The 12,826-nt window shown below is 41.0% G+C and overlaps 1 protein-coding gene across 14 annotated transcripts in view; it reads right to left on the bottom strand.

The window, feature by feature from the left end:
• DOCK4 (dedicator of cytokinesis 4) overlaps positions 1 to 12,826 on the bottom strand; it is a 480,689-nt gene that overhangs the window by 252,610 nt on the left and 215,253 nt on the right. For 10 of the 14 annotated variants that reach the window (XM_089917502.1, XM_089917504.1, XM_089917506.1 and 7 more), the window contains 2 exons: positions 8,276 to 8,424; positions 416 to 500 (listed from right to left, as the gene is read on the bottom strand). In XM_089917502.1, the coding sequence (XP_089773628.1) occupies positions 416 to 500; positions 8,276 to 8,424 (234 nt within the window). Of the gene's footprint in view, positions 1 to 415; positions 501 to 8,275; positions 8,425 to 10,244; positions 10,290 to 10,592; positions 10,635 to 12,826 lie in introns of those variants that run through there. The other 4 variants (XM_089917513.1, XM_089917514.1, XM_089917512.1 and 1 more) reach the window with 4 other exon arrangements.

The raw sequence follows: 12,826 nt of genomic DNA, 5'->3' as shown, positions 1-12,826 counted from the left end.
GGGAGCTAACATATTGGTGAGCACTAACTGGAAACCATTAGTCACAACAATATCCTGAAACAGAACAGATAAATATGTATGACTTGTAACCATTCCACTAGACTAGGCAAAATACAAAGATTTCACTAGACTAGGCAAAGTACAAAGATTTGCAAAATAAAACTTAAAACTTCTTTGTCTTTACTTCCTAGTGCCTGGGCATTGAGGGCTCAGTATGAACGTCAGGGCATTCTGAGGTGGGTAAATTATCTCAGTTTTGTACTTGGGGCATGGTCACCTCAGCTCTCAATTCTCTTTACTTGCTCCAAATTAAACCAGGAACATCCTGTTCTTACAAAATCAAGCAAGTATGAAGAGTGTCATGGAAACCACAAAATTAGCAATGAGGCTGTGAGCCAAGGATTCCTATACCTACCAATCGGTAGAGTTCAGTAATGCTGATGTCCTCTGGATCCACCATCGCGTACTCTTTCCTAGGCACCAGGTCCAGTCCCAGTTGTCTAGAAAACAGATTGCAAACATTTGGCGGAAGAGTTACCTTGATAGGATATATTAAAAATAATTATCTTTGGGCTTCCCTGGTGGCACAGTGGTTGAGAGTCCGCCTGCCAATGCAGGGGACACGGGTTCGTGCCCCGGTCCAGGAAGATCCCACATGCCACGGAGCGGCTGGGCCTGTGAGCCATGGCCGCTGAGCCTGCGCGTCCAGAACAGGAGAGGCCACGACAGTGAGAGGCCCGTGTACACCCCCCCCAAAAAAAATAAAATAAATTAAAAAAAATAATTATCTTTACTGTATCACCCTAACATTCGATATATCACCCACCATGCTTCTCTCACCCATATTTTTTACCTTATATTAACCTCTCACTGTGATTGGAGTAAGTGACTAGGCTGAACACCGGTCATAACTTGAGAAACAGAAGATGACAAAGGCAAGTAAATGGGGTCGGGTGGGAATGGGCTGGCACTCTTGGTGGAGCACTCCTGCCACTGGGGGCCTCGGTACTCTATGGTGGGGAACCTTTAGCACCCTACAAGCTATTACCACAGAAACCCTTCCTCCTTGTACTGGGGTGGAAACTAGAGATAGACATAATTTTTTTCTAGAAACAGAGTTGAGGAGAAGGAAATGTAGCCTTTAGGATTTGACCTGGCACCAAAATTCCTAGTTATATCCAGAGCTAACACATTAATAATGGGAATCTCTGGCAACACATGCATGGTCCTTATTCATAGCAAGTTCTGGGGTCAGTCATTAGGAGAAACTCAGTAAAGGCAGGCGACAGAAATTAGGACAGCATAGGTCTACGCCTGGGGTAGCAAAAATGGCTTAATCTCTTACGTCAGGTTTCACTGTGACTGATAACGTGAATTACTATGCTAAGAAACATTCTAACGTTATATCCAGCCTCAGTGGGACCAAGTATGGTATCGGATTTGTGATGTCTTACCATGGACAGAGGAAAATGAGTATAATCTTGCCAGTTTCCCTCTAGTGACCTTGATAACATACTCCTCTCCAGGCATCCACCTTACTACACTGATGTCAAGGCTGTATAATTCTACTCATCTCCGTAACCATCACAACTATCCCAAAGGCTTCATGATGTCTCTCTACCAGACTCCCCTCAATTATCCCACTCCGGGTCTCACACTTAATTCTCTGAGGATATTTTGCTCTACATCCCTTCCACATCATTACTCTCTCTAATACGGAAGCCTTCCTGCATGGCATTTCCAATTATACAACCAAAGCCTTATTACTTTTGTATTTTAAAAACATCCTAAAATAGATGGAGAGATATACCATGTTCTTGGATTAGAAGAATCAACATTGTGAAAATGACTCTACTACCCAAAGCAATCTATAGATTCAATGCAATTCCTATCAAACTACCACTGGCATTTTTCACAGAACTAGAACAAAAAATTTCACAATTTGTGTGGAAACACAAAAGACCCCGAATAGCCAAAGCAGTCTTGAGAACGAAAAAAGGAGCTGGAGGAATCAGGATCTCTGACTTCAGATTATACTACAAAGCTACAGTAATCAAGACAGTATGGTACTGGCACAAAAACAGAAAGATAGATCAATGGAACAGGATAGAAAGCCCAGAGATAAACCCACACACATATGGACACCTTATCTTTGATAAAGGTGGCAGGAATGTACAGTGGAGAAAGGACAGCCTCTTCAATAAGTGGTGCTGGGAAAACTGGACAGGTACATGTAAAAGTATGAGATTAGATCACTCCCTAACACCATACACAAAAGTAAGCTCAAAATGGATTAAAGACCTAAATGTAAGGCCAGAAACTATCAAACTCTTAGAGGAAAACATAGGCAGAACACTCTATGACATAAATCACAGCAAGATCCTTTTTGACCCACCTCCTAGAGTAATGGAAATAAAAACAAAAATAAACAAATGGGACCTAATGAAACTGCAAAGCTTTTGCACAGCAAAGAAAACCATAAACAAGACCAAAAGACAACCCTCAGAATGGGGGAAAATATTTGCAAATGAAGCAACTGACAAAGGATTAATCTCCAAAATTTACAAGCAGCTCATGCAGCTCAGTAACAAAAAAACAAACAACCCAATCCAAAAATGGGCAGAAGACCTAAATAGACATTTCTCCAAAGAAGATATACAGACTGCCAACAAACACATGAAAGAATGCTCAACATCATTAATCATTAGAGAAATGCAAATCAAAACTACAATGAGATATCATCTCACACCAGTCAGAATGGCCATCATCAAAAAATCTAGAAACAATAAATGCTGGAGAGGGTGTGGAGAAAAGGGAACACTCTTGCACTGCTGGTGGGAATGTGAATTGGTTCAGCCACTATGGAGAACAGTATGGAGGTTCCTTAAAAAACTACAAATAGAACTACCATATGACCCAGCAATCCCACTACTGGGCATATACCCTGAGAAAACCAAATCCAAAAAGAGTCATGTACCAAAATGTTCATTGCAGCTCTATTTACAATAGCCCGGAGATGGAAGCAACCTAAGTGCCCATCATCAGATGAATGGATAAAGAAGATGTGGCACATATATACAATGGAATATTACTCAGCCATAAAAAGAAACGAAATTGAGCTATTTGTAATGAGGTGGATAGACCTAGAGTCTGTCATACAGAGTGAAGTAAGTCAGAAAGAAAAAGACAAATACCGTATGCTAACACATATATATGGAATTTAAGAAAAAAAAATGTCATGAAGAACCTAGGGGTAAGACAGGAATAAAGACACAGACCTACTGGAGAACGGACTTGAGGATATGGGGAGGGGGAAGGGTGAGCTGTGACAGGGCGAGAGAGAGTCATGGACATAAACACACTAATAAACGTAAGGTAGATAGCTAGTGGGAAGCAGTCGCATGGCACAGGGATATCGGCTCGGTGCTTTGTGACAGCCTGGAGGGGTGGGATAGGGAGGGTGGGAGGGAGGGAGACGCAAGATGGAAGAGATATGGGAACATATGTATATGTATAACTGATTCACTTTGTTATAAAGCAGAAACTAACACACCATTGTAAAGCAATTATACCTCAATAAAGATGTTAAAAAAAAATCCTAAAATTCTGTGACCTCCCCAAAACCTCATTAGAGGTTTCATAAGTAAAAACCTCTTATTAATTCAGCACATACTTCAAGCCAGGTACTTCCCCAGCCACCCTGAGGGATTGTTGGTTTTAAGATTACAAGACTGTGGCCCTCTTGACGGTAGGACTTGGCTTTTAGATACTAAAACAGTTTCTCACTTTTCTTCACTTATGTTTCTCTTTAACAGACTTAAAAATCACACTCCCATTCTCTAATTTTTGTTGAACTTTCAAAGCACAAACTCGGTATTTCATTTTCAAAATGCCCATGTCTCCCTGTTAGTTTCTGAACTGTGTCCTCCCAAAATTTGTATGTTGAAGCCTTAACCCCAATATGACTATATTTGAAAAGAGGGACTATAAGGAGATAATATAGGTTAAGTGAGATCATTTGAGTGAGGCCCTAATCCAACAGGACTGGTGTCCTTAGAAGAAGAAGAGACTCCAGAGATTGTCCTTGTATGGACACAGTAAGAAGGCAGCCATCTGCAAGCCAGCAACAGAGTACTCACCAGAAACTGAATTTGCTGGTACCTTGCTCACGGACTAGTAGCCTCCAGAATTATGAGAAAATAAATGTCTGTTGTTTAAGCCACCCAGTCTGTGGTATTTTGTTATGGCAGCCTGAGCAGACTAATAAATCCCCCTTGCTATATCTCATCAGGGGATTCTGATAGGGTCTGTTCCCCATTTTCCATCCCGTCCCAAGAGAGGACCACTGTGTTACAACGTAAGATATCAGAAGACACCAGGTGAGTATTGCTGAGGAAAGATTATCTAGCAAAGGAAAGAGGATATAGGCATACCTTGTTTTTACTGCACTTTGCAGATATTACGTTTTTTTACAAGTTGAAGGTTTGTGGCAACCCTGTGTCAAGCACGCCTGTTTGTGCCATTTTTCCAATAGCATTTGTTCACTTCATGTCTCTGTGTCACATTTTGGTAACTCTCAAAATATTTTAAACTTTTTCATTAATACATTTGTTATGGGGATCTCTGATCAATGATCTTTGATGTCACTATCTTAATTGTTTTGACATTTTTTAGCAATAGAGTATTTTTAAATTAAGATATGTATATTTTTAATACATATTGCCATTGCACATTAATAGACTATAGTACAGTGTAAACATGACTTTTACATGCACTGGGGAATCAACAAATTTTGTGACTTGCTTTATTGCAATATCCGCTTTATTGCGGTGGTCTGGAACCGAACCTGCTTTATTGTGGTGGTCTGGAACTGAACCTATCTCTGCAGTGTGCCTGCATACAACACACGTGAATCATGGCACTTACCTCCTTCCCCGTGTCATGTTCCATGAGAAGCTGCCCTACCATACTTTCTTCTGGGAGGGGCAGGGGGCAGCTGAAGTAGTTTAGTCATCTGACCATCTCCCCTTCCCGAGCCACACCTGACTGGCCCACAGGTAGGCACCTGACCAAAGGACAAATAATCCCTGGACTGGCCAGCAGCTCATGAGCAGCTGGTATAAAATGCTCAGTTTGAACATGAATAACGGATACTGGCTGTCAATGAGAACCTAGAAATTCACATAGCATCAACCATCTGAGAAACATGAAGGACAAGTGATCTACATCACTGCAGAATGACTGAGTTAAGACCAACTCCAGCAGCAGAGCTTCTAGAGTAGGTGTGGGATCCAGAACCTTCCTCAGCTTTGGAGCCCCAGGAGCTGGTGATCTGCAAGTCTTTTCCTCTCATAAGGCTTGGATTACTCAACTTCTGCTGGCTTCCTGGAGTCCTAGCTGTGTGAAGAGACTTTGATATGTTTCTATTTTGTTCTGTTAATTCCTAGGTATATCCTTAGGATAACCCTCCCACTGTGTGAGGCTTCTAAGCTCACAGAAGAGGATCAGGACAGTGCTCTAAAAAACAAGAAGAAATGAGGCAAAGAGGGAAGGAACAGGATGGAAGGAGAGGACCTAGGACATGGGAAGCCAGCAAGGGAAATGGGTGGGTGGGGGGTTAGTTTTATATTAACTCAGTCACTGAACTGCTTTGGGACATCAGGAAGGAAGAATGAATGGGTACTCCCTCCTGTATCATTATCACAGGAAAATCGGACAGCACAGGACTCTACGGAGAGCCGAGACAGGTGCTATTATTTTAAGTCTGTTCGAGGCTTCCAGGCGAGAACACTTCTTCTGATGGCCCCTTTAGGGAACAAGATGGGTTATCTCCTCCCCCTCCCCCTCCCCCAAAGCTTCCTCCATCTAGAGGGCTTCTCTTCACCACTCTTCAACAGTTTGACATACAACTTGAGACTGAACACATCTTTCACTTATGTTCATCCTGAGATCTGCATGCTGATAGACAATTTTGCAGAACAATTTAGTTTAATATGCAAGAGAATTATCTGAATTTGCTTTCCACTTTTGCTTTTCCATTCAGTAAGAAAACTATATTTAAAGGAATACAGTAAATGCACAATCTGTAAACTGTAAGTCATTTTAAATAAGCTGTCAAAGAAATTCAAAGGAAACAGAATGAGACCTCAGAAAATTCATGAATTTGAGGATGATCTAAATAAATTATATTGCTCACTTTCATGCATCAATGTTTTACCAACTTACCATAAATTAGCCAAAGAACTGCCCAAAGTACAAGCTAGAACTTACATGAGTACAAACTGAGCCATGATTCAGTCATAATTAATGTTTTTCCCTCCCTTCCCTTCTTTATGTCATCATCTTCCTTCCTAAAACTGAAAAAGTATCATCTTCTTGCCTGCTCTATATTTCTAAGCTATTTTTGATAAGCTAACTTCATCCAACTTTCTTCCTATTTACAAACTAGTCTTTTAAAGGAGGATCAGCACAATGACTAAGAGCCAATATAATTCAGAGAAAGCTCAAAGTTTTCTCAAAACAAACAAACAAAAAACACATGAAAGATGGGCAGCCTAAGTCATGGTCAGTCTTCAGGGGCTCCCCTTGGTGGCGCAGTGGTTGAGAGTCCGCCTGCCGATGCAGGGGACACGGGTTCGTGCCCCGGTCCAGGAAGATCCCACATGCCACGGAGCAGCTGGGCCCGTGAGCCATGGCCGCTAAGCCTGCGCATCTGGAGCCTGTGCTCCGCAACGGGAGAGGCCGCAACAGTGAGAGGCCCGCGTACCGCAAAAAAAAAAAAAAAAAAAAAAAGTCTTCAGATCCACCCCTCAAAGTGCTACCCCATCTCACACAGTGAGACCGGAGGCTCCATGCATGTGGCTGGCAAATCATCTCTCTCAGTAAGTGCTATGTGCTTTGAATCATGTTGCCCTGGAGCGGAAAGGGGCCTTGGATCTCTTCTAGCTCAACTTACTCCTTCGACAAGTGAGGAAACTGAAGTCAAGGAGGGCTCTGGAATTTGCCTCCCATCGTAAAAAAGCAGAGTTCCGAGTACAGTGTCTTGCTGCATTCCAAACCTGCTCTTGTTTTTGACTCCCCAGAAGGAATAAATCTCCCTGAGATAAATGAATTAGGGCTGCTCTCCCGACTGTCGGTAAAAGGATGAATGGCACAGCTCACTCAACGAAATACCAAAAGGACTCTGGATGAGACAGAGGTTTAAAATGTGTTAGTGGGTCCACGTCTTCATACCTGTAGTATGTGACGTCTTGGCAGGAAACAAAACTGGCTTCTGATAAAGCGACTTTCTATGGTTAGAGGAAGCACACTCTCGTTTCAGATCAGTTTTTCCAGATTCAGCAAGAGGCAAATTTATCTGTGGTGCACATTTTACTGCCTTTTCCTTTTTCTGTCGGCTTTTCTTTTATTCTGTTGCCCTAAGATCCTTTGAAGGTCCAAATAGCAAATGGGGATTTGGGGAGAGGAAACGGAGGGAGGCTATGACCTTGTAGGATACCGAGGGATCATTTACCTTCCTTAAACTTAAGCCCATACAAGTCTAACATCATAGTCAAAGCCGGTTTATTCTAATTTCTCCCCCATATATTAACATTCATACTTAGCACAATATCAGCCTTCATCAGAGCTTTAAGTGATTAGAGATACTATTTAAAGTGCTTGGCTGTTATTTTAGTTAGTCACTCACAGTTTTATTTAAAAGTAAATCTTGGTCAAGAACAGCTTTTTTACTGAGCTCTCCCAAGTAGCTCCTCAAAGAGACTAATATGTATACACAGGCAGAATCAGGGCAATAAGGAGAGCGCGCCCCCCTCCCACCCAGGGTACCTGCCCGAAGACTTTTAACAGAAGCTATTAGCATTAGTGTATCCCTCCAGATTACACCAACGACCTACTGCCACAATAAAGAAGAGGAATATATCTAGAAGGAAATTCACATGCCAAACCTAAAGCCTTGAAACAAGATGAATTTTTAGCAGACGCCATATCTGATTGACCCCAGTGAATACTTTGTATTTCATGAGCATTTGCACACTGTCAGAGCACACAGGGCAGTAGAGAACTGACAATGTCCTGGGACCCCCACCAGCCCTAGAGGATGCAGTTCTTGACTCTACTAGTGAGAGTTTGCACTAAGCCCCCCAAAGGGGAAAGATGGAAAAGCCTCCTCTGGTGTCTTCCAGAGATATGACTGCATAGTGGCTCACACCTGTGTTGCAGTCACATCTGTTGTGTTCAGCCACCAGAGACCACCCCCTCAGCGGCCAGTACTCACTCGTTGCCCCAGTCCAGGCGGGCGGTGATGTGGCGCTTCACGTCCTTCATCCGATCATGGGTGAGATGCCCCACAAGCACCTGCCGCCGCAGATCCAGGATTTCATTCATGATGTGCCACAGCCGGTGGAAGAGATCACCTTCATTTCTCTGGGAAATACACAAATGCGGAAATTCAATGGTCAGTCACTGAGACATGGGGTAACCACAAAGGAAATGGGGGGCAGTCCTGCTTACCCTCTGTGTGCTGGCCACTCTGTGGACAGATTCTCCATTAACAGACAAACTCTCCCCTCAGGTCCTCAAATGCACTCATTGCTCTACATGCTTTCATCCCATTTCACAATGCTGTTCTCCTGCCCAAGAATCCAACTTCACTTCTCAGACTCCCCAACACAGACATTGTGTCCCAGGGTCCTCACTAAGCCTCCACACCCAAGCTTGGTCTCTGGCTTTACTTACTCTGCTTCCGTTTCCACCTCAAATCCTCTTTCTTTAGCTCCATCCAATTCTACTACCCTTCAAGGCTCCACCCGACTTCCACCTCCCTCAGGAAATCTTCCCCTTACAACTCTTGCTCACATTCTTTTTTCCCCTTCTCTGAAGTATGCCTGCATGTAATTAAAGCCAATTCAACAGAAAACACGGTTTTCCAATCATTTCTTACATGCTGGTCTTAATGCTTTACTGTGTTCCCATCAGAAGCTGGGTACACAGAGGGCTCTCACACTCGTTCATTGATGAATTTTCACTGCTATTATCTGGTCAGTATTTAGACTTAAAAAGAGATGTTTTCTTTCTTACTTGTTGAACATTCATGTAAATTCAGGCTATTCTCCTGTGAAATTCATCAAGCGAGGAGGCTTAGTTGGAAAAAAGGCAGGTTAAACTCCTGGCTTCAAATCTTGGTTTTGCCACTCACTAGTTTTATAGGCTTTGAGTATGGCTTTTGCCATCTGTGAAACAGGCACAGTACTAACTTCCTGTAAGGTTATTTTATGGATTAGAGATAACATTTGTGAAGAGACCCCAATAGTACACTGATTAAGAGCACAGGCTTGAAAGACAAACTACCTCAATCTGCATTCAAATTCTGCCCTTCACTGACTGAAAAACCTTTGGCAGTGTATTAACCTCTTTGTGCTTCTTTTCTTATCTGTAGAATGGCTATCATAGTACCTATCTCATAGGCTTGCTATAAGGATTGATGACTTCATATATTAAAACTCTGAGAACAATGCTTGGCCCAGAATAAATATCACGTAAGTAACAGCTGCTACTAATGCTGTTATCATTAATGTTCTGATTCAGAATAAACCCTCTTATAAATATTGTGTCTTTATCAAAACCTAAAAGTATGTCTCCTCCCCAGAGATATTTAGGGTAAACCTTTTATAAGTATTTCATCTTCCATCAACCCTTCATCTTTCTTAAGAAGAAGGCATGCTTTTACTTTCTACAAAAATTATTAGTAGGCTATATGAATAGTGGTATGAAAGTATTGAGATGATCGTTCATCTAAAGTCCTCTACAGAGATAAGCTGCCAGAAATACCAAGTTCTGGGTGATGGGTAAAGATGGTCTTTTTCTTTTTTTCTTTTTTTGGTAAAAAGTAGTGATGGATCTTCTGCTTTATCAATGCTTGGTGACTGGAAAAGCATTTTCATGTACTGTGCAGGTTAGGCAATGTGCCAGCTGACCAAGAAGGATTCTCCATGACACCATCCCTGATCCTCTGAGATATCAATAATCTTGCTCTCAACTCCTAGAGCACTCTCTTGAGCCTGTTCTTCTATAACCTCTCACTCTTTACTCACGTTATACACTCCCATACAAGTCATTACAAAGGTGCTATAATGTTTTAAGTCACTGGTCAGTGTCTGTGTTCTTCACCTGGTGTAAGTTCCCAACCACAATGGCTAAGACTGCACTACGTAGTCCCAGCAGCTGAAGAATGAAGGAAGGAATACCTTGATTTAGAGCTGTTAGTTTTGGTGGATCTTGAGAGGTGGGTTCTGTTTAGATCATATAAAAGAACAAGCAGGGAAGATCAAGAAAAACTTGAGGGGGATGGACCTAGAGATCATCATACTAAGTGAAGTAAGCCAAACACAGAAAAACAAACATCGTATGATTTCACTTATGTGTGGAATCTAAAATAAATGTTGCAAATGAACTTATTTACAAAACAGAAGGAGACTCACAGACACAGAGAACAAACTTACAATTATCAAAGGGGGAAAGTGGGGGGTACAATTCGGAGTTTGGGGTTAACAGACACATACTACTATATATAAAACAGATAAACAAGGACCTACTGTATAGCACAGGGAACTATATATTCAGTATCTTGCAATAACCTATAATGGAAAAGAATCTGAAAAAGGATATATATACACACATACATATACATATATATAACTGAATCACTATGCTGTTCACCTGAAACTAACACAACATTGTAAATCAACTATACTTCAATTAAAAAATTAATTTAAAAAATTAAAATAAAAAAAAAACTTGAGGAACTCTGTGGTCAGACAGAAAAGTTCACTTGAGTCAAAGAAATTACATAAGGAAAATATAAGTCAAATCTCATGCAGCCGGGGAGAGAGTCAGCTCTGCTTAAAATGACTGTCACAGTGTGAAAGTCACTTGTCCTGCTCTTGGGGAAGGCGTTCTGCAGTTGTCCAGAAGAATGGGATTGATTTCCTAATAATGTCGCCTCTAGTTCTTAAGTCTAAGAGAACATTGAGCTGAGAAGAAGTCAGATCCTTTATAAAAGGAAAACAAGTTGGTCCACTTTCCCTTTCAGGAAGAGGTGGCAGGAACAGTGACATACTGCAGTCCTGACCAGCAAACCCTCCCTACTAGTGCATGAAAACAGTACATATCTGTTTTGACAACTAGTCAGAAAATGATGCTTCTTTAAAAACTGGATTTTAAAAATTGGATGGTTATGAAGACTGTTCAGGAAACGTGAAGAATGCTTTTGATTTAATGTCAAATGAAAAAGGTAGGGTACAATATTAAACACTTAAAATAGAAAAATATCTAAACATTTTTACAATGTATCAGAAAATTTCTGCAATATTTTTTTCAAAAAGTGAACTGTAAATATTTTAGTGTTGTAGAGAATGGGTAAGTTTTGATTTGCCTCAAGATGAAAATAATATAATTTTTTGAGAACAGACCTCAGTTTACAGCCAGGCTTTCCCACTTAGCATGGGACCCTGGATAGATTATCTTTGATGAGCTTCGAGAATAAAAACTACCTGGCAGAGTCCCACAGAAGAGAGAGGTGAAATACCCACCCAAAGGCCCGCACAAAAGTACTTGGTAAAAGATGGCTGCTGTATTTCTCCTAAAAGTTTTGTGGTTAGATTACTGATACTTTACTAAGTGATATTTTAAAGGACATTAATTAGGCCATTACCAATGTTATTAAAAAGAGCAAGTAGCATTTCTCAAGCAGCTGCCATGTGCTTTTTTATGTTAAATGCCCTACATATATTAAGTATATCTCATATACTACTTACAATTGACAAGATATTAGTGGCTCATCAAGCACCTTCCAGTGGAGAAGCTAGCCTTAAAACTGTTAGGAAAGACCACAGACAGTACCCCAATACACTCAAGCATGATGAACTTGAACTAAAACATTTAGCAAAAACGTTTACATCAGGAAAAGAGAAACCAAAAGGTCCAACAGAGTCAAGTCAGCCTCCTTCTCAAGGTCAAAAACCTGGTACTTCCAGGATAAACTTCATATTTTTTCCTAATAGAACTGACTACCATTCCAGTATCCAAGGAAACTTAGAAAAAATTCTCTCTCTGTTTCCGTCACTTAGGACGGTAGGAGGTGAGAAGGTTACTCCTAGAGCTTACAACACATAGGTTTTCAAGCCAATCAAGTATGTCCCCAAAATAGATGCTCGCAGCCTCAAAAGCAGGCAAAAATAGCTAGATAAGGAAGAATCAAGTGGAAATTCAACTCTGTTGCTCACCAGCAGCTACATAAAAGGAAAAGTGCTGGTGCCTTAGCTCAGCTAATGGTTGACACTTACACTGTCATTATTTTTATAGTGGGTACTTAGGATGCAGTGATTTGAAAATTTCACATAGTTTCATTTTCCATGTTAGTGTCAGGTACAATATTAAATGAAACAATACTTGGGTTTTATATTCTTTCCAACACAAATTTTTTTTAATCTAAAAAGGGGATCTGCATTTCCTTTGTAGTCTCCCAGCACAGAGCCCTTGAGTTCAGTTATCTTGACAGTGCATTTACCTCACCCCAGCAAAGCCTAGACACTGTGTTTCATCTAAGATCATCTTGTGGATTTGAGTAGTAAGCCCTAACGCCACCAGCTCCAGGAGGGCATGGTCAGAGAAATCCAACATCAAAAGGGTTTTTATTAGTGACTTTTAAAGATTTTCTTGCCTCAATGAACTATCCTATTACATTTTCTTTTTTTAATTAATTAATTAATTAATTAATTTATGGCTGCACTGGGTCTTCATTGCTGCACGCAGGTTTTCTCTAGCTGTG

The sequence above is a fragment of the Delphinapterus leucas genome, chromosome 9 (genome assembly GCF_059928025.1).
Source record: "Delphinapterus leucas isolate spDelLeu-1000000601 "Yukka" chromosome 9, BTC_Dleu_Yukka2, whole genome shotgun sequence".
Lineage (NCBI taxonomy): Eukaryota > Metazoa > Chordata > Mammalia > Artiodactyla > Monodontidae > Delphinapterus > Delphinapterus leucas.
Note: the sequence above shows the minus strand (reverse complement) of the source record. Positions and strands in the feature narration are given on the sequence as shown.